The sequence below is a fragment of the Uloborus diversus genome, chromosome 6 (assembly GCF_026930045.1).
Source record: "Uloborus diversus isolate 005 chromosome 6, Udiv.v.3.1, whole genome shotgun sequence".
NCBI lineage: Eukaryota > Metazoa > Arthropoda > Arachnida > Araneae > Uloboridae > Uloborus > Uloborus diversus.
Genome location: NC_072736.1, coordinates 124,895,356 through 124,922,071, shown reverse-complemented (window position 1 = coordinate 124,922,071; position 26,716 = coordinate 124,895,356). Strand labels below are relative to the sequence as shown.

Below are 26,716 nucleotides of genomic sequence, written 5' to 3'. Positions count from 1 at the left end.
ATAGTATTATGCTGTATAAGTTTTGGCTTATTGCTCAAATTTTAAGAGGGTGCTCAATGATCCCTTAATTTAACATTAGTGGTAGCACAGAAAATGTCACAAATTTAGAAATATTAAATTTCTTCAGCCCTTTTTTCTAAATAATAATTTTTTTGCAATGTATATGTATATTACTTGTGTATATTATAATATGTAGCATTTTTTTTTTTCAGTTCAACGTAATTTTTTAACCCCTCCCCATACTCATAATGTTTGGGAAGGGGGTTCAGCATTCTCTTTCAGTTGAAATACGAATCTAAACTACTTCCAGTACATTACTATCCCCAAGTCAAAAAATACAGAAGGGTGTAATGTAATATAGGAGGAACTTTGTTTACAAGTATTTTTGAAAGACCCTAGGGTACCCCCCCCCCCACACACACACAAAGCAAGAGCCCCTCCCCTAAAAATGAGAAAAATACCCCTCAAAACAACCATCCCCCCTAAAAAATTTAATGGTGCAATCTTAGCCATGACCCATCCTAGTGGACACACCTGACTAAAAAAATTAATATATAGTTATTACTTGTGCTAAATAATGTTTTGTAAACAGATATACAAAGTAAAACAAATAATTATATTCTGAAAATTTTGGCATTTCTGCTTTTTTCATAATTTTGGTTCTTAAATTGGAAAATAAAATAAATAAATAAAACAGTGGGGGAGGGGGGGGGCTTGAATTACCACTACTGAATATGTTGATTTCTTTTCATTTAAGGAACTTTTTTTAATCAAATTATATTTTAAGCATATTTACGCATATATCTACTCTGTTTTTACTTTCTTCTGTATCTAATATATAGAAGAAAGTATTTGATTTTTGAAAATTTTTGAATTTCAAATTTTGACAGATTCGAACGTTTTGAGGTGTGCAGAGTCCATTTCGACCATTTTTGGAAAATGTTTGCCTTTCTCTGCGTGTATCCTTGTGTGTGTCACGTATGTGTGTGACCAATTTTTTGTGGCCGCTCTACAGCAAAAAATACCGCATGAAATCGGACAAAATTTGGTAAACATATGTGCCCCTATATGAATTTGTGCCAATTGGTTTTTGGCGCGAATTCCTCCAAGGGGGATAGAACAATGGGACGTTTCTTGAGTTATGCATGACTGCTATTCCCCTGGAAGTTAACTGGCTGAACCAAACAAAATTTGGTCCATATGTTGCCCTTAACAGGTACAGGTGCTGATTCATTTTTAGTGTCAATAGCTCAAATGGGGGTTGAGCTATAGAAAAATTTTTGTTGTCAATTATGACTGCTGTATCTCAAGAAATAATGAACGGAATCAAATAAAAATTTATCGCTAAGTAGCCCTTAGAGGGTATACGAGCAGATTTTTTTTGGCGTCAATAGCTGAAAAGGGGGTGGCCCAATCGAACATTCTTTTTTTTTCCATTGTGAGTGCCATATCTCAAAAAGTAATGCTATGTCCTGGATGAAATTTGGAATAAATAGAAATACATATGTAAACAGGCGTTGGTTCAATTTTGGTGCCAATCGCTCCATGGGGGGCTGATTTTTTTTGTGTGAATAAAAATAGCTTTATAAATACAACAATAAAATATATATATGCTGACTGTCGTCTGCATATTTTGAATTATTTTAATTGTTGGAAAATGACCAGAAAATCACGATGATTTAAACTTCTTAACTGTTGCCATCTTGTGTTTGTTAACAAATAAATGTTTGAAATTATTTTAAGCAAGGCTTTTAAAATAATATTTAATTTTTATTCTTTGCTTTGCTTTTAAGGTAAAGCGAGAATTGGGATGATCGTCAAGTTTAGAGGTGTGTAATTTTGTTTTTATTGTGAATATTGCTTCCTCGTCAAGCATGGGGAGGGATCAGAATTATAAAAAAATTTCTTAATGGCCACAACATACTAGTTTAATTTTGAACCTTTTAAAATATTTTGAAAATATGATTATTATATTTAAAAAAAATAGTATGCCTTTTTAATCACTCTTTTTTTCTTCTCTTAGTGCAATGGCATATAGCAAGATTTTACATTTTCATAAGACATGGAAAAATTGTCAAAAAATGAAAAATTTGGTTCTTCGATTTGAAGGCAGTCCATTTTATGCTTCTAATTTATTATATGATAGAAATTTGAAGAGTAAGTATTTTTTCATCACCGAAACAAAACTATTTTTTAATAGCAATAGAGAAGATATGTTTATTTATTTTTTATGTTTTTTCTTTCGTTTTTCTCTGTGTGGGTCTAGTAATTTCATTTATGCTGTTTCTTTCAAGAAGTAGAAAAATGTTTAAAGTTAAACCTTATGTCTTTTAAACGGATACAAATATGGATAATTTTAATAGATTTGCAAGCATCATAAAATGTTCAACATTGTTTTGAAATTTTTAAAAAAAATGTATGAATTCTTTTTAACAAGAATTCCTTTATGTTTTATCAAGCTGGTGAGGTACATTGCATTTTTCTTCTTCTTAGAAGCTTTTTAGTATTCAGCTATTTCTTTGGCATAAAATATCTGAATACCTAACTTGAAAAAAATGTGATGTAAGTAATACAAAAAAGTTTCATAATGCACATAAATCATTGCTTAAGTGCTAGTGATTAATTTTTTTTTTTTAAGAAGCAAAACATCTAGCTACATATTGATAACTACTGTCAGCCCCGCTTAATCGGGTAACAGATAAACCCTAGAACCGAAGATTTCTTCATAGGCACAATGTTAAAGATCCCTGCTTAATTGAATAATTTCCCCAGATAATCGAATATTGATCAGCTTTCGGAACTGTTTTTGCTGAGAAATTTTTTTAACAAATTAGAAATAAATTAAGTACAACCAATTGTTGACTTAAAAATATAAAGTAATATTTTTGTCAACAATGGGCGAGAAAAACAAAATTCATATTCCATCAAAACGATTCCACTAGTCTATACAGTTTCTTTTGTCTTGGCCATTACAAAAAAAAAAAAAAAGCATAGTCGATAATTAAATGAAATAACACCAAGAAATATATATTTTAGTTGATAATAAATTGATAAATATTAAATGTAAAACACAGCAGATAAGGAAGGGAAAAAAGAGAGTCAGAAATATGCTCCTAAAATACCTTGAACAAGTAACTCACTGTTATGGAATTTTTCAAAAAATAATGTACTAAAAAGAGGTGCTGAATCAAGGATTTCATAACTCAAATTGTAAGTTTCTCTTTATAATTTTCATACGTACCTATAATATATATGCTTATTATTATTAAACTATTCTGTTGTTTATTTAGCTTATTTCAAAAAAATTTCACCAATAACATTAATTAATTCCTCGATATAGAAATTGATTTATTATTATTATGTTTTAAGACTTATGTTGTCAATTTAAAAAGGTAAATATAATTTTGCTGCTTATTTAAATACCCCGCTTAATCGAATAATATTTCTTGGAACCAACAATATTCGATTAAGCGGGGTGGACAGTATCTTTTTTATAGGTTTTTCTGGCTGTCCCATTCCTCAACCTTGTGTCAATTCTGAATACCCCTCACTTGGTTTTTGATAGATTATACAAAAATAAGCTGTTTGAAAATTATGTGAATGCAATAAATTATTACCAAAATCATTGTGACAGTTGAAAACAAAAAAAAAAAATTAATAAAAAACCAACCTGTGATTTTATATAACAAAATTCTGCTTTGTACTACCATGTAGAAGTGGATAGTTTGGCTTCCCTAAGCAGCATCATGGATTGTCTTTCACCTAATCACATTCTGTTCTAAGGTAGTTATGGAGGTGCTCATTCCCAGTCTTGCATAATATAGACAAACCCACGAACGGAGTTCACAGAAAATTTTTGGCTCTCCAAAAAAAAAATTTCAAACTGCTAACGTTAATTTATTTATTTTTTTAAGGGAATTTTTTTAAAAAATCCTAGTTTATTTCTGTTAAAGCCTTTCTCCAAAAGTCTTTTAAAGCACATGTGTGAAAAAAAAATCGTTTTGGCAGTTTTCTTCAGTTGGTGAAAAATAAGCACTAACTATATTTTATTGCAAAAAAAAAAAAAAGATTTATAGCTTTTTTTTTTTTTGCCTCTTTCATATTTGAATACAAATTTAATTCTTTATTCAAGGGCGAGTTAGGCAAAATAATTTTTTGCTGAAAATTTTCTAGTTAGGATTTGTGTTTGCAGAAAGTTTTTCATTTTATATTAGTCTGCCTCTGCCTATTCCCCCGAAGTTCAATAGCTCAAATCCTCCCCCCCCCCCAACAAAAAAAGATTCTCAACTCTTTTCTTTCCACGGATTTAAACGTTTTGAGGTTTGCTGTCTCCATTTTGACCATTTTTGGAAAATGTCAGTCTGTGTGTGTGTGTGACCGATTTTTTGTGGTCGCTTTACAGCAAAAACTACCACATGAAATCAAACGAAATTTGGTACACATATGTGTCCTTATGTGAACTTGTGCCTATTGGTTTTTGGCGCGAATTCCTCTAAGGGGGGTGGTGCAATGGAATGATTCTTGAGTTATGTTTGCCTGCTATTCCCCAGGAAGTACCTGGCAGAATCAAACAAAATTCGGTCCATACGTGTCCCATAACATGTGCAGGTGCTGATTCAATTTTGGTGTTGATAGCTAAAATGGGGGCTGAGCTATAGACTGTTTTTTGTCCTCACTTGTGACTGCTATGTTTCAAGAAATAATGAACGGAATCAAACAAAAATTTATCTACAATTAGCCCATAGAGGGTACAAGAGCTGATTCTATTTTGGCGTCAGTAGCTGAAAAGGGAGTGGTGCAACCGAACATTCTTTCTTTTTCTTTGCTAGTTATGTTTCTCAAGAAGTAATAGTTCATTCTAGATGAAATTTAAAATAAATGTGAACCTATATGTAAACAGGCATTGGTTCAATTTTGGCACCAATCGCTCCAAGAGGGGCTGATTTTTTTAGAAAATTTTATGCTAATAAAAATAGCTTTATAAATGCAACAATAAGAAAGATAAATTGTAATAGACTTTCGTCTGCATATTTCACATGATTTTAATTGTTGGGAAATAATTGGAAACATTATCTCAATGATTTAAAATTTTTAACTGTTGCCATCTTATTTTTGTTGACAAATAACATGCCTAATCAATCCAAGCAAGGCTTTTAAAATAACTTTCAAGTTTCGCTATTTGCTTTGCGTTTGCGATGATTCAGAAATTGGGACGGTCGTCAAGTTTTTGTATGCGTAATTTTTTAATTTTATTTATTTTTTGCTGGGAATATTGCTTTTTCGTCAAGCATAGAGAGGGATCAGAATTCATAAGAAAGATATAGAAGAATGTTTTGTGATGGCCACAACATACTAGTTTACTTTTAGCCCTCTTTTTTATTTCATCCATTTTTTTAAAATATGTTTTAATCATTTATTTATTTATTCATTTTAAATTATTATTATTTTGTTAGTAACGTTCTGTGCTACGCCAATAACATACACGCAAAATACTTTAAATTAATAAAATAAAAATAAATAGTTTAGATTAAAAATGTATCAATAAATAAATACATTTTAAAAATCCCCCCCCCTCCAAAAAAAATCTTGATGGCACAATTTGCACCCCCCTTGACATGATAGTTGAGCTTAAAAACTAAATCAGAGCTTTCTCCTCTGACTGGCAAACGACATGTGCCACATTTTTTAGCAGACCTATTAGTATTTTACTTCTTTTCATTTCACAAATAAAGCTTATGATTAAAAACTCATATATGAAGCACAAATTTCCAAATATTGCATATTGTCTTAAAGAAATAATAATTATATTCAAAACTAAAAAAAAAACTGCATCAAAATATCATGCACCATTTTGGAGATAAAGTAGTTTGAAATTTTTCATCAAAGTGAGAAATGGTGCCCCGGTTGCCATCTTTGGCGGGCTGTATCTCGGGCCGGAAATTTTTTTCGGGAAAAACAAAAATGTGCTAGTAACTTACTTTTTTCTGTATTTTAACCTATGATAAATTCAAAAACTTCCTAAGCTATGAAGATAACTTTTTTTGACTGAATTGTGATGGATTTTACCAGAAACTTCTTTTTTGCAAAAAGTGTTCAAAAATAGAAAATATTTATAAAGTGCTGTTGTATTCAATCCTTTTACATACTTGAAAACTAAATTTAGGACACGCTCCCTTTCTGTTTGAAAAATTTCCATCTTGAAAATTTTTGTAGCTTTCACTCCTAATTGCAAATTATTTGGCTCAATCTGTATATACTAACTTATTTGATACAATTTAACCCCCCTTGGTATATGGGCACTTTAAATATTTTTCTCTGTTCTGGACTGAGCTTTCTGTCCCCACAAAAAAAAAAAAAAAGCTGCCTGAACATGTCGTGGAATCAACTAGTTAATATAGCAAGTGGTTTTCCATTCTCATGGAGTAATGTTAATCTAAAAATGTATACTGTTTCTATGTGTGTAAAGTGACCAGATGGCAAAACACAACTCCTATTTTTGTCTCAATGTCCAGCAAAAATGGCAATCTCCTGACATTCCTTTAAAGTCCTGCTGTTCTGTTAACACTCAGACAAACCAGGAAGAGATTCATAAGCTAGATTTCTTTCTGTAGTTTTGTGGGTATTGATCATCAAAAACTTAAAGTTGTTCCAAAAAAAAGTTGAATGCATGAAAAAAGATGAATAAAATTTTTAACACCTAAAAAATCTAAACTGTCAGTTTTACTTTTTTTTTTTTTTTAACTTTTTTTTTATCCATCATTTATTCCTTTTGCTATATGTTATTTGAATATATTTATTTATTTATTTTCAGCTGCATTTGTTTCTAATGCTACATTTTTCTGCCATTCTAGAATGGCATCTATACCATTTGAAAACAAGTAAGTATATTTAAATATTAATATCAAAATATTTTCCCTGCATTTCTTTAAATTCCTAAATTTAAGAATATGGATGTAACAAATAGTGATTTGATCAAATAACTGAATATTTATTTAGTGGCCAAATAAATAGTGACTTTAAATTTTTTAAAAAACTTAAAAGTAAATACATATTTTTTATTATTTTAAACTAATTATTTTAAGGTCTAATTAAATTCAGTCTTACTGTTAGTATTTGATTTCTTTTCTTTTTTCTAAAAAAAACATTCTTGATGCATATTTTGCAAGTTTTAAGTTTTTAAAAATTTGCCAAAGCCTTGTTATGATGTCTTTGTGGTATTTGGGGGGAGGGGGAAGTGCTATTGCTCTTGGGGGAGATGAGCACCCCTGCAATGTGTAAGTCACGGTCTAAATGAAATGGAGAAAGTTATACTGAAAAAGTATCTTTATAATAAAAAGTTGTTTTTTTGTAGAAGTATACATAAGTTAATCATCAATGACAATACCTACATGCACACCTCAGATATTTTTTTTTTCCTTATTATTTTTAACATCAGTAATTTAGCAGATATGTCAAATTGGTCAACTCTTTATGTATTTACATATGTTGATGTTATATGTTTTCAAATCTTGTAAAAATTTCAATATTCTTCTTTAGAATTGCTTGTAAAAGTAAGCCTGGTTCAGTTCAAGACAAACAAATATCATTGAAATTGCTTTTTACTCTGGAAGAAGGGTTTTTACTTGATGACTTAGATGAGTGTGATTTACAGTCTATATTTTTGAGATTTGGTCTTAAGGTATGTATTTGTGATGAAAAAATGTTTTTGATAATATGACAGTTTCTTTTAAAATTATTCTTTTTCACTATATGGAGATGATCAGTGTTTCTGTGTCATTAATCTGATATTTTTTCACAAAAAATTGAAAAAATTTTACAGCGTTCCATCTAAGAAGTTATTTTTTAGGGTAAATCAATAAATAACTAATCAGAATAGAACCCAATTTCCCAATAGGCAGAGTAGGCAGCTGCCTAGGGTGGAAAATTTTGCATGAACCACACATTTTTAAAAATTATAATTTTTCAAAGTGGAATTATTTCATTTCCATGGTGACATCCTTTTCTTTTTCTGTAATAATGTTTACTTTCATTCTTCTCTTGAAAATGAAATATTTTTCAAGCATGGTAATAGATTAGTATAAAACAATAAGTGTGAAGACGAAAAGCGGTCATCCGTTGAAGAAAAGCAGTTGTCATTAGAGCTGCGTTTACATGAGTCATTTGTACCTCATATTTCCCCGCTCCAACTCCGGGAAAAATCAGATGGAAAATACGCTGCTCACACATGCAAAAAGAGCTTGTACCATGTATCCAAGGTAACGGTTTTACCCAGCATCCTTCGCAGCTATATTCAGCTAGTGCACAAAATTGTTTTGCAAAGTGCATTCTGTGTAAAAACCCCGCTTTGACTCCAGTAGATTGCAGAAGGAGGAAAACTCCACATGTCCTCGGCAAATATCCGGAGTGTGGTTAAAAGCAGGGCTTTTTCTGGTGTAGAAAATTTCCATGTAAACACGGCTATTGCGTTTGTCCAGAAGTCGCAAAAGATGGCAGTGCAAGGTTCAACTGCAAGTACATGGTACTTGTTAGTTATATCCCAGAAAATACGCTAGAAAATAATCTTTTTTCTGCTGAAATTAAACATTTTATTCTCAAAAAAAATCTGAAAAAAATTTGCCCATGTAGAAATAGACTGCAGATTTTCTTAAGAATCTGACAAATGTTGCAGTGTGGTACTTTTTTACTTTTGAGTACACGTGATTCATATAGTTAGGCCTTTTTTTCTTAGCTATAATGTATGTTTTATAGAATTTCAGAATTATTGAATAACAAATTTGTATTTTTATTCAACATTAAACTTAAAACATGCTTTACAGGAAAATAAGCAGAAGTTACTTAGCACATTTGCGCACTAAACCATCAAACTTCAGTCATGAGATGGGGTCACTTTTATTTCCCCTTTTATCAAATGCTATTTCTAGCATTAAAACTTTTCTCTGTAAAGCCTTCAATTGCACCATAGCATAATATAAGTGACAGGTTCCTCACATGCCTGGTATTGAGTTCAGGTCCTCTTTGTGAAAGACAGCAGCCCTAACCACTAGACAGTTTCATACTAGTTTAGCACTAAAACAGGTACATTATAAATTCTGCTGCTGAGAGGAAAAAGAAACATAAACTAATTATAATACATTTTTTGTCTTGATAATTTTTTTTATGAATCTAATTCTATTGTGCAATATTTCAACAGGGTCTTGGTGTTCAGTTTTTTCGCAAATATAATGTAAAGCTCTCGGCTGATAAGAATTCTTTATTGTTTCCATTTGATGATCTTAGTAAGGAATTTGCTGCCCTTCAGACTTATGTTTGGGCCAATGACTTAATTGATGAAAAACTGATTTCGTATGCAACTGAAAAGTAAGTTTACCTTTTGAAAACCTTTATTATTATTATTATTATTATTATTTTAAATTAGGAGTTTCAAATTAGTAAAACAAACTAAAGTAAAATTGTTGCTATACATTTAGTTTGTTAGTTTAATTTATACCAGGGGTGATTGTGTTCCGGTATTTTACCGAATTTCCGGTATTTTCGGACGTATTTTCGGTATTTTTATGTCCGAAAATACCGGAATTATGTTTTTTTTTTGTTATGCTTTTATCTCCCTACCTCCGCAATTTTTTTATATTACATAGTACTCATCAAATATACCTGCAAGAGCCTTAAGATGGACACCTATCCCTTAAGATGGACAAATGTCAAGATAATTTGTATAACACCAGCTCAAAAGTAACTTTGTAACCAATTAAAAATTTAATCAAATATACACACAATAGACTCAGAACTATTTAATACTATGGCAAAGGTGCACTTAAGTAATAGGGGCCAAAGATTACCCCCCCTCCCCCCGTTCTCGCTTTGAAACTTTCAGGTATTTTTTAATGAACTCACAATCACCCCTGTTTATACCCTTTTGAGACAAATTATTTGTCTTGTCAAATCTGGAAAACTGATTTTTTTTAAATGGCATTGTTTAGTAGGGTAGCTTTGAACAGTGCCATTTGTTAAAAACTTATTCAGGGTGTATATGTAAAAAACATATTTGATAAGGACATTGTATGTTTTGTTTCAGGAACCTTTAAATAGTTTGATAAAAAACTGAAAGATTGAGTTTCTTAAAATAAGATGGAACAGTGTTTATTTCACAAAGTTTGCAGATTACTGCAGACTCATGTTTCGAGGTTTCAAGGAACCCCTTTTTTAATACAACGAACTGTGAACTTTAGGATGAAAAGTCATCCCAGAAAAGCAACAGGGTAGAACAGAAGAAGTATGACATGTATAGTGATAGATAGATATTGACAGTGAATGTATGATGTATAGATATTGACAAAACAAAATGAAAACTAGAAATGAAATTTGTTATGTAATTCCATCAAAAAAAATTAGTAATACAGGGTTTGTACGCTCCTTCAAAACTCCTCCAATACTCCTTCATTTAGGAAATTTTTTCGAAGGGCCCTTCAAACTCCTTCACTTTGGTTTTGACTCCTTCAATACTCCTTCTTTTTTACATAAAATACAACCTTCCTCTATGACAGTAACTTAAAATACTTCGATCGGCAACTTAACTTCGTCACAAGGGCAAGGGTATAAGGGCAATTTTAATGTAGTAATTTGTTTATTTATCTTTTTCATAAAGATGTGATTTACAAATTGATTATAGAAGTCATAAAAGTTGAAAATGAAAATATTATTAGATGGATTAAGACAGTTCATAAGTGAAGTAAAACATGCTCAAATGGTGCTTGGCTATTTTTTAAGTTTTATGATTATTGTTTTTCCCTCCACCACACTCTCAGCAGCAAAGGTCAGGTTTTTAATTATTATTTAATTATTTAAAAACACATAAGTAGATGTACTATATTAGGTGATTGTGTTAAAAGGACAATTGTTTAGTGAATCACAGTTATGATATTGTAAAAAGGTCATCACAAGTGATGTCATGCCTTGAGGGGGAGACAGGTTCATGAAATTGTGACAAGAGGAAAAGAGAGGAGGACAATATGTAACATCACTCAGTTATTGTAACAATATGTTTACAAAAAATATGACATGTGACAAGAGGAGGAGTAGGTGAAGTGTGACATATAGTGACAAAGAGGGGTTAAGTATGTTGTTAAAAGCGTGACATTTAATGACAGCCCATTAGTACTCCTGCAAAACCTTATTTTACTCCTTCAAAACTCCTTCATTTTATTTCTGAAATTGAGTACAAACCCTGTAATAATCTTCCAAAAAATCTGAGAAGCAGTAAATATTGTCAAATAAATGAAAAGTCCTTACTTGTATGGGAAATCATATAGAATTGGCATTAATTTTTAAATCAAAGGCTCCAAACTGTTCCCCCCCCCCCCATGCTCCTGTTCTACTTATTTGAATTTCTTAAAGCTAATTTACAAAGGCAGTGGTGTTGCTATGGGAGACACCCAAAGTGAAATTAAAAGTTTTTGAAAAATATAAGACTAAAATGCATTTTTAAGACTACAAATTTTTAAAAAACTCTCAGGGGGGGCGGATCCCCTCTCTCCCACTTTACATTATGGAGTGAATATTATACTCAGGATTATGTTCATATTGTCAATACTTAGACCTAAAGGTGACTTTCTCTTGAAACAAAAAACTGAAAGTCATTATCTTTCCCTGTGTTTAAGATAATTAAGGGTCCATCAATTTCATATACCCCTTTATTGTTTTGACTTCAGGATAAGATATGCATTCTATTTTGATATTGTGTATTCAAAATAAATTGTAATATTAAAAAGAACAAAATATTCAAATGTAATAGTTTAGAGATTCCAAAAGCTGTTTATTATTATTATTATTATTATTATTATTATAGAGTTTCTGATACACTAAATACAGTAAAATCTCTCTAATGCAGACACTAATGGGACTTTTGTTTTTTGTCCGCAATAGAGGTGTGTCCCCAGGAGAGGGGTTAAATAATGTTATTTGCCATGGAACCCAGGAATTAAAAATTGTCTGCATAAGAGGGGTGTCCACCTTTGCGGGGTGTCCATTAGGAGGGGTTTTACTGTATTTGTTTAAAATTCAAAGTATTACTATTACACTAAAGAGAACTTTCCTGTCGCTGTTGGTCATGGTTATTGATCCAAGGGTAAAATAAAACTGATTTTAAAGAAAAAGATGGTGTATAAGTGAATAATTAAATAAAATTACAAAAATATTTTTAATTGAATATGCAATAATATAAAACATCATTTCTATATTGTTCCAGGCAGAAAGAATCATTACTGTTTGGGTGGTCTCTGATTGGTCCAAATCAAAGACATCTTGTTGTAACTTCTCATCCATTGGATGCTATAGCTATAAACCAAGAAACTGATATCTCTGCTTTATCTTTGTCTTATGAGTTTAAAAACTTTGTTCCAGAAGTAAGTTTTATAAAATAAAACTAGTTTTAGTGTGTTTCATTGTTGTTAATAATAGTGTTAAGTTATTGATGCATATTATCATGCTATTACTCTTAGCACAACCTTGCCCAATTAATGACTCAATATTCAGCTCATTTATGTATAAATGTGATTGTTTTTGAGCAGAGTTTCCCAAAATAATCAATACGGGTAAATAAAATTTTCAAAGGAGTCAATGAAGAGGGTTAATAGAGAGTTGATGAATCTTTAGGGGTCAATTGCAGTTGCTGGAGGCTGATCAGTCCAAAATACATTAAAGTAAAATGAACTTAGAATTTAACTAAGAAATAAGGACCGTAGTCCAAATGTAACTGCACCCATGCAAAAAGAAAAAAAACTTAAGTTCGTAAGCACTGTCAAGTAGTTTTAAAAAGGCTATGTCAAGGTTTGCTCACAGTTTCAGTCATGTCCTATCAAAAAAGCGTGAAATTTTTTTAAATTAAAGAAAATTTTGGAGTTTTTATCTTTTTCATTCCCAGGCTCTTTAGTGAAATACACCCAAACCTGTTTTTATGCAGTGGATAGGGACCGCATATAAAAAGTCTCACATAGAAAATAACCCAAAAACTGACAAAATGTTAATTTTTTAACGAAATAAAAATGAACCAATTGATAATTTTTGCTGAGTGCTCAGACAAAATTTTATACAAATACAAAAGTGTCGACCAGCAACAGGCTCTGGGCCCAGCTAGACTGGTCCTAGTCAATTTACAATCACCAGTGAAGATCAATGGCCCTCTTAAAACTATCTACTCCCTTGCTCATTACCACCTCTTCCGGTAAACTGCTCCAAGGTTCCACTACCCTGCTAAAATAATAATTTTTCCTAACATCCATGTTAGCCTGAGATTTAAATAGCTTAAAACAATGACCCCTTGTCCTGTTTTCAGTGCTAAACTTCAGCCCCATAACATCTTTCATTTTAATAAATTTAAACAACTGAATCATGTCCCCCCGGTCTCTTCTTTGCTCAAGACTGTACAGTTTTAGCCTTCTAAGCCTGGAATCATAGTCTAAGTCAGAAAGCTCGCCTTTGAACCCTTTCCAATACATTAATGTCTTTCTTAAGATAAGGAGACCAAAACTGAACAGCATACTCCAAATGAGGTCTTACCAAACTTCTATATAAGGGCAGAAGAACTTCTTTAGATTTGTTTGAAATAGATCTGTTGATAAACCCAAGCATCTTATTGGCCTTGTTACTAACAATGCTGCACTGTTGGCTAAACTTTAAATCCTGACTTATTAAGACCCCCAGATCAGTAACTTTGTCTGCCCGACTAATGACTGAACCTTGCAAATAATAACTTGTACACTTTCCATGCCCTAAATGTAGCACTTGACATTTCCCAACATTAACAGCCATACCCCATTTATCAGCCCACTCTGTAATACAGGGGCGGCATTTCAGCATTTCGTTTGGGGGGTCGAGTTTCTCAAATATGTATTGCTAGTGTCCCAAACACACATTAGCTAACAGGAAGTGGTCATAAAATCGGTTTAATATGAATAAAAATTAGTGTTTAGAAACAATTAAAATTCTGATTCACTCTCTAATAAGTTATCATGCAAAACATCTCGATACTAAAGGTATAATATCTTTTGGAAAAGTTTTAATGCATGATTTTTGGAATTCGGAAGAGCAGGGAATCGTGTTACTAATCTATCAGTGCCCAGTGTCGTGCTGTTTTGCCAGTACAGCTAAATAGAAAAGATGGTGAAAAAGCTCATGCTCTTTAGCATGTATGAATTCGTTTGAATTTTTTGCCCATTGTGCTTCAAAAATAATTCTCTAAACACCTGAAACATAAAAAATCTTTCTCTATTAGCTGAGCTGATTGATAGTTAAAAAATAATTGAAGTAAAAAAATTATGTATCAAAACACTTTTTATATCTTGCTCTTCAAAATCACCCAGGCAACTACAAAAATTGTGAGGAACTTAATTTTTCATCGTTGAATAATCTAGTTTCGTCGGCGCTCTCAGCTTCAATGAGATGTCCTCTGCCTCCAGCTCTCTTATTCACTATTTTAGAATGGTGGGTCCATATCAAGGACGAAACTGCAGTCTCTGGATGTGAACCGGTCTTGGCGGTATATTGCTTGTAGTTTTTTTTGCCTCATGCTAAAAAATTTTCTCATAATTGAAACATTTTATTTTTCGTTTTCGAAATCCTATTCAGATAATATAGAGCAAACCATACGGAAAAATATTTATCATCAAATCTTGTGTTAGTTTCACTTGAAACTGAATCTATTATTTCATACAAAATATTAAAAAATAAATCTTTGACTTCACATCATCATGTGGGTTTATGTCACTTTTATTTATTTATTTTTTTTTTTTTTTTTTTTTTTTTTTTTTTTTTGCGCTTTTTTAAAATTGGCACGCAGAAAGAATTTTTTTGAAAAGTTTCACGCTTGATTGAAATATACATCTATGCAAAATCTATTTTAAGTTTCAATTGTAGATTGAACTATGGTAGTATGGTGCACAGATCAATTGTAGATTGAACTTTGGCTTGAATAGTCCGAAAATTAAGAGTAGCGGATTGAGGATGTTTTGATAGAGTAAAGCATTTTTTTTTTTTAATTTCCTCAATAAAAATTCAAACAATGTCATACATGCTAAAGGGCATGAGCTTTTTCACCATTGAAAGAATCGTTTTGCAATAATTCTTCCAGTCGTCAAATCGGTGCTTTGAAGTTATCGAGAAATGTTTTAATGGTTTTAACTCTTGAAGACCACTTTTTGTCACTCCAAGATTGCATAGTTATAGAGCCCCATAAAAGGTATTTGTATATGTTTTTTTTTTTTATTCAATAATCACATGCATTTTTAAGAAGTTTCCATGAAAGCATATAATACATTGAGCAGCTGAAACGTGTTTCTAGCAAAAGAATGCGATGGACACTCATTAAATAAATATACACTTAAAAATGAGTGTAAAAGTGAATGTAAAATATCAAGAAATTTTCTTGTGAAAACCTTGCAGCCACACCACTTTGTACTAGCCTCTCATATTGGACAGATCATCGTTACACTGGGCATACAAGTATGAAATATTTAGGCTATATGAGGAAATGTCTTCTTTAGTTAAAATCAACCATTATTCTCTATCAGCTTTCTATGTTCTGAAAAGGCCGGAAAATACTTCATGAATTTCTAAGTCGTCATCCAAATAACGAAAAACACTTTTTCTAATCTGGGAATGTGTCACGTCTCATCAAATAGTTACTGAGAACCAGCGAGATTTTTTTAAATGAACATTGATTTCCGACTTCCATAAATTGAATTCACCCATTTTCTATCCTTCTATTCAAAACATTTGGGGGTGCAACCGCCCCCTCTTGACCCCCCTATTTGCCGCCCCTGCTGTAATATGATCTAGATCCTCTTGCAGCTGTTTTGCTTGTTCTTCATTTTCTACAGTCCCCATAACTTTGACATCATCAGCAAAACAATTCATGTTCCCAGAAATATTTTTGTGAATATCGTTCATAAAAACAATGAACAAAACAAAACATTTTGCGAATAAGGAAATTTTTGGGAGGTCACAGTGACTTCCCATCTGGGTGCCTTATGTCGGCACTTGAAGATACTAGCTACCAGTTTGTTTGGTACTCTTGGCGTCCTTAAAATATTTTCAATCTCCAGCTCAATCACTTTCCTATGCCGAGCTGATGAGTGCAAATAAGCACGAAACTGCAGCCTCGACTGGAAATGACTGAACTGGCGGTGTATTTCATGCATTTCTGCTTTAGCCCTGGCTAATGGGCGCAGTAATTTACTGAATATAAACTTGTACACTTATTTCCATGCCCTAAATATAGCACTTGACATTTCCCAACATTAACAGCCATACCCCATTTATCAGCCCACTCGGTAATATGATCTAGATCCTCTTGCAGCTGATTTGCTTGTTCTTCATTTTCTACAATCCCCATAACTTAGACATCATCAGCAAAACCGTTCATGTTCCCATATTCAGTAAATTACCGCCCATTAGCCAGGGCTAAGAATATACCTCGCACTCGTTTTAAAAATAATTCGTTAGTTGAATCCCAATCTGATTGAAATTTTAATATACCGCACAAAAAAAATTGCATAAAAAACCCACATAAAAACAGGTTTGGGTGTACATTTTGTTATTTGAATTATTGCTTATGAAAATCTAGAAATTTATTAAATGCTTCAGAATGAGATACTTTATAAATGATTTTAAGTAACTTAAAATTAAAATAAATAAACAAATAAATAGTAGGGTGTAGTGGGGGAAATGGTCACACTCCAAATAAATGGCTATAGCTTAGAAACAAATGTTCAAATGAGTATGCTTAGGACTCTCTCTTTGAGGACAAGGGCAGAACCTGGATTATCCCTCACCCCATCTCCTAATAAATAATTCGGATTCTTAAGTGGCGTAGCTATGGAACAAAAAAATCAAGAAAGGCTAACATACCTTCAAGACCTCTGGTTGTAATCCTTTTAGAAGAAAAATCAATTTCATTCCAATCTAGTTTAACTTTATATCAGGGATGAACTAGGCTGGAATACACCAAAATGCCATTCCAGTGCTGCTTTTTAGCCTACTTTCCCAGTAAAAATCAGAGAAAGAAGAAAAAGGCATGAAAGAAGGCTTAATACATCTTAAAAATATCCCGAAAAACAAAAAAAAGTCAAAAATAAATAAAATAGTTAGATAAATATTGAAAAATTAAAAATTGGAAAGTAGGGTATTGAGATGGGGAAAAATGTCTGTCGGTCTGTCTGTCTGTCCCCCCCCCCCCTAATAACTTTTGAATGAATAGTCCGATTCGAACAATTTTTTTTTTTGTTAGAAAGATCTCGGCGAGGACATCTCATTCCCATAATTCATTTTTTGATTTGAACAATTTTTTGTTCAATTTTGAACAGCTCAAAAAAACTTAACATTAGCGCCTACGGGGAAATTCAAATCAAAAATAAATCTTGAACTTAGAAGCGAAGTGGCTTCAAACAAACTTTGTAGGGAAAAACTTTTGATAAAAAACATGTATCAAAAATATCTTTTTGATTTGAACAAGTTTTCGTTCAATTTTGAACAGTTCAAATCTCTTAACATTAGCGCCTAAGGGGAAACTGAAAGTCAATATAGATTCCGAACTTAAAGGCGGATTTACTTCAAACAAACTTTGTTGGAAATAGCTCTTGACGACCTACTCCCGACTCCGACTTCGAGAATTTAGGTACACCTGACACCGACTCTGACTCCTGTTCCCGACAATTAATCGGACTCCGACTCCCAGACTTCGTAGCTTTGGCAAACATTTATACACGGAGGACAAATGACTGACTCCGATTCTTGGATATTCGACTCCGACTCTTTTATCCCAAAATGAGATTGACTCCGAATCCGACTCCGCTGCTGTGGTTTTAACTGTGAAATAATTATTGTTGATATGATTTGTTTTTATTTTCACGCTAAAGTTTTAATTTAGGTATTTAGTTTTCGGTGAATAAACTCGAAAAATATGCGCAGACGATTTTTTTTTTTTTTTTTTTGACAATGAAAATTATTTCTTTAAGTTGACATTTTATTGTTTTTTTTTTATTTTGGTAAGTGCATTAATTCGTTTAAAAAATTATTTTCGGCAACAGGGGAAAAAGAAACGATTTTTTTTATATGATGTATTTATTTTTATGAACTTATTATTATTTTTTTTAGTTTTGAAAGCTGTTAAAAAAATTTTTTAATGGAAAGAAGTGTATTAGCTGCTTTGTTTAAAAGGTGCTGCTATTTTATTTGTTCGTTTTTTTGAAGAAAAGTAAGGAATATTTTATTCCTAGAAATCAGCTTAAAATATTAAAAAAAATATGTTTGAAAAAATTTGCGATTTTAGCTATTTTTGAGAATATTGATCAGGTACTAGAAAGTAGTATGGGTATACGGGAAAGTAGGCTCGTCTAGTTCTAGACGGAACTTCTTGTCTTGAAAGGTAAATTTCCCTTTCACATAAAATTGGTCACGGCTCAGGATTCAATTATTTCTCATTGGCATCATAGTCCTGGAAAATCTAAATTCACTCCTGATGTATGTGTATAAATGTCATTATATGTCGCAACTTTCATTATGATTTACTAATTTCTATAGAAATGTCTTTTTTATTTAATTTTACTGTCAGAAATGAGATTAATATTTTTTGTGTTATGTACTCTAAAATTTCATTATAAAATTACTCACACACACATTTATAGCATGGTATCATAGAATTGTGCATAACTTTAATGTATTTGTAGGTTCTTTATGCCTTGAAAAAATTTGTTAAAGTCATTTTCTGGTTGCATCCATCTTTACATAGCTGTGATAATCATAAAATCATCGGCCATTATCTGGGGAAATCTGCATATTATATAAGGTAATTAATATTATCATAGCTGTTAAATAGATTTCTTTACCAGTTTAAATAGGATTGTCTTTTTTTTTTTTTTGTTACACATGCTTAAAATCTCTATACTATGGCTCTGATAACAAGGTGTTTGTCATTGGACGAGTTCATTTATGTTTTGGTTGAAAAAAAGAAAAATTCTTGTACTGGCATTTTGTAAGTTTGAAAAGTAATTTCAATTTTATGATCACTTGTAACATTTAATTTTGCATTTAGTTAAATGCTTGAATTGAGTTTAGCTTAGGACTTTCGCTTCAATAAAAACTCCTATGTTTGCTGTTCTAACTGAGAAAATTAGAACAATCTCAATATGATAAAGAAAAAAAGGTCTTTCAAGGGACATAAAATGTTAAAGAGGTGTAAGAAATCTTTCATCCCTTAATAACAAAAAAAAAAAAAGCTAATTCAATTTTTTTTAAAAAACACTGCAAGATTCAAACTGATGGAGCTTGAAGTAATTTTGTACCCAGTTTCAAGGCTCTAGGTGCTGTGGAGCCTCCTTGACGCAAGCACACCACAAACATCCTTTTGCATTTTTTTTTAATATATAGAGATAAAGCTCAATATATTTGATGTGCATGTTATGTAGAGAAGGAATTATTTGCATAAGCGTTAAAACTGTCTATACTCTGCCTTTTAAAAACATTTTTAGTCCTAACAGAATCATTATAGAAAGGTTTCACTGTATATATGTATAAAGAGAGAGGGAGATACAGATTAATGGCGTCTTATTTTCTTTAATTTCATTTCAATTGTGTATTTTGTATTTTATACCCATGTTTGGCTATTTCCCGAGCATATTAAATTTTTGCTTTCTGCCTTCATTTTGAGAAGTAGTTTTATATATAGAGTAAACTCTCAATTACGCGCGAGTCATTTAACAATCAGGAACATGTATTTTCATAACAGAAAAAAAAACATCAATGGCTGTTTTTTTTTTTTTTTTTTGAAAAATTGTAAATTTAAACTCAGTTGTTTTTGTTTTATTAATTTTTTTGGTTATTTATTTATTTATTACTCTTTCTTCATCATACATACACTTGTTCTTTATTGATGTTAAGTTCTGTTGGGTAAAAATACAAAGCATTTTTACTTTACTGTATATATTTTCACTGTTTGTAGAAAGTACTATGCATCAATACAGCCAAGTTTTTGAGGAACAAACAATTTGTCTCTTAGTCCCTAATTTTAGCCTTTTTGCGGTTTATCCATGATTTTTATTACCAGCGGCACTTGTGGCACTCAATTCTGCGGATAACTGAGAGTTCACTGTATGCATATATATATATGTGTGTGTGTATATGCATTAGAGTGGTCACAAGGTACATGGGGAAAAACTTTTTTCAACTAATCTTTTGCGGCACCCCCCTAAAATGTGCCAATTGACTGGAAAATGTGATTTACAAAGTTGCAAGTCATTTCGATGATATTAACACGTGCCGCAAATAGGCTAAAGTTACAAAAAATAGCAATTTTTAGCAAAAAATCATAGTTTTTCATCTGTAAAACCAAAACTATTTATTCTAGAAACTTCGTTCTGGTTTCATTTTATAGGGAATTTTATTCTCTTTAAGTCTAATTTCGATTAAATTCTTGTAAAAATTGATTGAACATTATTCAGGATTTTCCAAGTCAGGTCGTAGCCTATATCCTGAAAATCGAGCAAAACGAATGAATCATTAAAAAATAAATTGTATTAGTTCTTTTAATTGATGGTTGTAACCCCTTACAATGCTAAGTAATCAGAGCAAAAACAGCAATATTATCAGAAATGTATGCAGTGAAACCCCGTTACAACGAATACCGATACAATTAAATATCAGATTTAATGAAAGAAATTTTCAGCCCTGATTTGATTTCCATTACGTTGCTCGAATTTCATTACTACTAAAACCTCGTTACAACTAAAATTTCTGGTAATTCGAAGTTCGTTGTAACAGGATTTCACTGTACAATAGTTTTGTCCCTAAAACTCAAAGTTAAAACAAACAACTGCGTGCAAAACTTTTGAAATTAGCTGTAGAAGCCATAAATACGGAATGTTTCTTTATTCCTCGGTGGTCAGAGCTAAACAATAGCTTAAAAATCCCAGTCTTGTAAGGGCTTTCGACCCCCTAGAGAAAGGAAAATTTACAATTCCCAGAAAGTGGTCTGTGTTCTTAGACGGGGACTTGTTAGGGATTCTGCAGTGCAAAACTGCATTTTGTGAGTACAGTTGTTACAGAAAAAGTTTTTGTATTTAGAAAATCTCTACCATATATTAGAAGTTGGTTTAAAAGAAGATTTGATTTGCAAAATAGGTACGTCCACTAGTCCTCTACCAGATATTTTTCAAAAATTTCAGGATGAATGGTATAGATAAGTAGCAATCCAAAGCAAGTATAGAAGATTAAAAACAAAATAAGCAATCCTGGTGAAATTTTAAGCTTTCTTTTTGAGAAATAAAATCAGCCGCAGCCTAAGGATGACTACAAGCAATTCATTCAACTTTGCCTAACTTGTTTAAGGAGTCTTTTTCCAAACAAGGTTACTTTTCGAGTACCCGGCGCTATTCATCGTACCAGATGGATGACAAAGGCCATATGAGGTAGTGAGAAACAAAAGGATGTAAGTGGACTTTTTAAAGTTCTTTATAAAACGTGTTTAGAATTCAGATCCTAGGCTTTCATTGAACTTTTTTTCTAAATTATGCTATATAGCAGCCCCTACCAGAGCTAAAAGTACCATCTCTTGCCCCTAAGCAGAGTAGAGGTTCCCCTATTATTTGTAATGATTATCTCCAAAATTTTAATTCTGTCAATTACATCCCTTTGCTTCTCCCTGCCTCATAAACTCTTTAAAAATATATATTCTCAGGGATGAACTTTTCTTAATCGATTTAAAGATAAAATGTATTGAAGATATTTGGTTGTTTATCATCTATATTTACGGAAAAGTATGGTTTATGTATGTGATTTAGCTTTGGCTCCCAACCAAGATCTACAATTAGTAAAATCCTTGGTTCAATACTAGAGTATTTATGAAGATGATGTAGGCACAGAACTACATAAAATAATTAGCCATCTGTGGTCCTGAACTCAGAGAAGGTTGCACTTCCCTTTTTTGATGATACTTAAAAAAAAAAAAAAAAAAAAAAATCAAAACAAGGGAGGCTACAAAATTAAAATCTGAAGTAGGAGATAATGAAGATGATTGTGATGATATGGATACATAAGTACAGCTCAATCTGAAAGAAGCTTAGTTTATTGGACAAAAAAGTAGATTTTTTCATTTCTCCTCCAACTATTTAAGAGATTCATTTTTTTTAACAAGAGATTCGAAATCGATATAAAGTTTTTAAATACTGATCTTGATGGATAGTGTAGAAACCAATATTATAATAAAGCTAAAAATATAGTAAACAGTTTAAGGGTTGTCAATGTCACAGCTGAAAGAGGTGTAAAACTAATTTCTAACTAACTTATATCTATTACAAGTTATGTCTGAATGCAGGCACATTTTTCCACATTCATCAAAATCTACCATATTGAAGCCATTACTACTTTAATTTGTCAATGAAAAGTAATAACATAATGATGTATGTCTTTTTCAGTGTATGTCATTTGACAGTGTAAGTAATAAAATGCATTAGATTTTTTTATTCTTTTTTGTAGTTGAAACTCTTTGCTTTCTCTTCTAAACAGCTTAGTTCCTTTATTTTAAATCAGCATTTTGTTGCATTTAATTTTTAAAATACCTCCAAATAAAGCCTTTTTAATGGATAAATTAAAATTAACAAAGAGCAAGTAAATGTAATTGAATATTGTAACGCTTTTAGGTCTTTGCCTGAAAATTCCTTATTGATGATATCTTCCATGACCTGACTTGAATAATGCCAAGAATCATTCTGTAACTTCTATTTAAAAAAATACATTAAACATCCCATCACAAGAATAAAATTTCCTATAAAATGAGACCAGAACAAAGTTTCTGAGATAAAAAGTTTTGGTTATAAAGAGGAAAAACTACAATTTTTTGCTAAAAATTGCTGTTTTTCGTAACTTTAGCCCCTTTGTGGCACGTTTTAATATTATCTTCGGATAATATTATATTCGTACGGATTAAGCTGAAACTTTGCAAATCATGTTTTCTAGGCCATCGGCACATTTTAGGGGGGTGCCACGGAAGAAATTCGAAAATCATTTTTTTGTGACAACCCTAATGTGCATGCACAGAAAAATCTTTTAGAATTTCTTTTTAAATAGAAAAATAATTGTATACATACAGGACAACCGACAGTCATTGTGCATTAAAGTGCCTTCAAAATGGGTTGGAGTTAAGACAAATTCTTGCGGAAGCTTGCCCTCTTTATGATGAAGGACTGGAAACTTATGATTCCTACACTAATATTGTAAAAGAAGAATTGAAAGGTCATGAGAAAAATGCTGGTTTAAAAGTGAGTTTTTTCATTCTCAAGTATTTTAAAGTGTTTTTCGCATATGCAGTGTATTATATTATTTATTTATTGAACAATCAAAGATTGCTTATAGTTTTCATTTTGCCTTGAGTGATGTTTGCTGATTTTCCATAACAAAGAGAGGAAATATGTGAAGAATGGAGAGAAAATGTTAAAAAAAATAATTCAAACAGCAGTAATGTCATGATTGTCAAGCTTTTGGTTTTTATTTAGTGCCGAAAAATGAGAGTCCAAATCCAGTATCAGTTTGATATTTGGTGAGCTTCCAACAGAACCCAAACCCTAATGTTAAATATTGTCGATTATTCTTTCATGGATCTCTAAAACTCTTTCGTTATAGTGTTTTCCTAGGCATTTTCAGGAGGGCATGATGCCCTGCCTTCTTTTTTGGTCTTCTCAATTCACCCATTGTGCCCTTTAAGTTGAAACAGCGATTGATTAGAAAATAGAAAATCTCCTTTCTTGAAAGATAAAAAATATTCATGCAACCCTGACATTTAAATGTAAATCCCTTGTTTATCTTACTTCAACTAGAATGGCATAAAAATGATAATAATAATCACACTTCATAGTTGTGAATTAGTTATAAAAAAATTAATGAAATTTTGAAAAATCATTCAATTTCTGATTTAAATATTTGTATTTACTCTATATTCTTCATCTATGTTCTCTTAATCGTTTGAATATGAACCTGAATTTACCTGACCATAACTTATTCAACTAGACATTGAAAAGCTTTTATTATTTAAAAAGTAGTTTTCTGTTGAAAAATACTTGGGTTATGTATGCATTCAGTGTGCAAAAGAAAATCACTGCTTCTACTGAAAAAAGATTTTTTTTAATTACTCTCTTAGCTGAATTGAAGTGATCAGGAAATACCCTGACATTTTTTTGATCTGGAGGAGACATTAAATTATGTTATAGTAAGCTCATGTTATAGTTTCTGATTTGGTATAATGTGCCTCGGCTGTAGGAGTATAAAGTAATTTTTCATTTTCATAGCCAATCTGAAATTGTTGACTGACTGATTTTAAGCTCAACAAATATATAAATTAACATAGGAAAAATTACCAGTATTTTAGGACCAATCAAGCAGCCACAAAATTTTCAAATAAACTGAAAAATATCTATTTGTCACGGAGTGTTTATTCATGATCTTCATCTATGAATAGTTTCTACCAATATAGATATTAATAGAAGGTATTGTTTTTAACTGATGTTATCCATTTGTAGTGGAAGAGATTTTCTGCCCTAAATGAATTGTTGAAAGGTCATCGCAAAGGAGAGCTGACTATTTTTTCGGGTCAAACAGGGACTGGTAAAACAACTTTTATGAGTGAATATTCATTAGATTTATGCATGCAAGGGGTAAGTACCATTACTATTAGTACGTTGCATCTTGAAATGTAAAAACATCAATTCATTCAGTGAATGTTCTCAAAATTATCACAGTAATTACATCAAATTAAGCATTTTATATGTCAGTGAATGACTTGAATAAATATGAGAGTATATATTTATAGAATACAATTAGAGAGTAAATCTATATATATAAAAATGGATGTATGTTTGTGGGTATGTGTGTATGTTCCTTATACAAATCCACAGTTTTCATTGGATTTCTTTCAAATTTGGCACAAAGGTAAATTGCTGCTCAGGAATTCATATAGGCGGGTTTTTGGAATTTTAAAACGACCCAAAGAGGTCTAAATTCATACCTTGAGTCATAAAATTACTCTTTTCTGCACGAACGAATTTTTGTATGGTTATAAATTTAGTCTAAATGAAAAACCAGTAAAAAACTCCCCTGGATGAAGTTTTTTCAAAGATTAACTTTAATCGTTAAATTTGTGAGTCTTGGTTCAAAGCAAATGAAAATGGTTATCAACATCTAACCAAGAGGAGCTATTTTAAATGCAATCAACACAAAATGTATCCTGAACGATTGCCGTCAATGCTATTTAGAGAGAGCGTTAAAGCATGTTTGACGAGAAAGCCGTAGATATAAGAAATGATGCTGTAACATCGTTTCTTAAACTGCGACCTACGAAGCCCCAGGAGTCCATTGATGCTACTTGATTTGAATACTACCGTTAAATTATAATTCTTAAATATTGTTTAACTATAAAATCCACAACAGTAAGGGTTGCGTGTATTTTTTGAATAGTGTTTTTCCCGTTAATAGCAGAGAAAATACGAACATGATTAAGGTAGTAATATTGCATTCAATATTGGCGTACAATCTTCGAATGTTTCAGCATTAGACTACTTTTATTAAAACCACATCTATTTCATCCTTGCAACATAAATGTAATTTAATGTTCTATGATCCTTATGAAACCAATTTGCAATATATAAATTTTCTTTATACTATTCCTTGATTTACATCGAATCTTTAAGTAATTCGGTACAACTATAACCGATAACTTAATTCGGTTTAATAGAAGTCGCTCCAGGCGGTCAAAGAACAGGGGTACTAATAAAGCAAATAAATTGCAAAATAATCATAGTAATGCACAATAGCGCATTCGCAATTTATCTTTCAAAGAGGAGGGATGTTGTCAAGGCTTTCCTTACATGTATCTATATATATAAAAATAGATGGATGTTTGTGTGTGTGTGTTCCTTATACAAATCCACAGTTTTAGTCGGATTTCTTCCAAATTTGGCACAGAGGTAAATTATTGCTCAGAACTTCATATAGGCTGGTTTTTGGAATTTAAAAAAGATCCAAAGAGGTTAAAGTTTATATTTTTAATCATAAAAAGGCTGTTTTCGACGTAAAGAATTTTCATATTTTTATGAGTTTGGTCTGAATGAAAAGCCTGTAAAAAATGCCCTAAATCTCTTCAAAGATTAACTGTAATCATTCAGTTCGTGAACCTTGGTTCAAAGCAAATGAAAATGTTCAGTAACATATAACCACCAGGAGATATTTTAAATGCAATCAACACAAAAAGTACACTTAACAGTGGCCGTAAAGTCGATCAGCGACAAGCGTAAAGCATGTTTAGCAAGAAAATCGAACGGAAAAGAAATGCTGCTATTAATTGTTTTTTGAATAGCATCCTGCAAAGCAGGAATGCATTGCGGTTTCTGACGGTTCTACTTGCTTTGGTATTTCCATAGCAGTAGTGGTAGAGCGAAATTATGGATCAGTATTTTCCACATGAACAGCCCAGAAAATACCAAAATTAGTTCGGTATCAATAATTCATTCATTATCTATGTACAAGCTTCAACAGTTTAATGTTGGATGGTCCTTAAAACCATATGCATATGTTCTTTATGCTATTCCATGATTTACGTCGGATCTTTACATAATTCGGTTCAACTAAGTTTAATCGCTGAAGGCTAACAAAGAACAGGGGTAAAAAATACTAATTTCTCAAATAA

General features: G+C 31.6%; 1 protein-coding gene across 1 annotated transcript in view; it reads left to right on the top strand.

The window, feature by feature from the left end:
* Positions 1–6,370: 6,370 nt before the first annotated feature.
* LOC129224966 (twinkle mtDNA helicase-like) overlaps positions 6,371–26,716 on the top strand; it is a 32,349-nt gene continuing 12,003 nt past the window's right edge. The window contains exons 1-8 of the mRNA XM_054859513.1: positions 6,371–6,422; positions 6,812–6,878; positions 7,537–7,678; positions 9,191–9,357; positions 12,242–12,398; positions 18,717–18,835; positions 23,132–23,300; positions 24,555–24,689. Coding sequence (XP_054715488.1) covers positions 6,371–6,422; positions 6,812–6,878; positions 7,537–7,678; positions 9,191–9,357; positions 12,242–12,398; positions 18,717–18,835; positions 23,132–23,300; positions 24,555–24,689 — 1,008 coding nt within the window. The remainder of the gene's footprint in view (positions 6,423–6,811; positions 6,879–7,536; positions 7,679–9,190; positions 9,358–12,241; positions 12,399–18,716; positions 18,836–23,131; positions 23,301–24,554; positions 24,690–26,716) is intronic.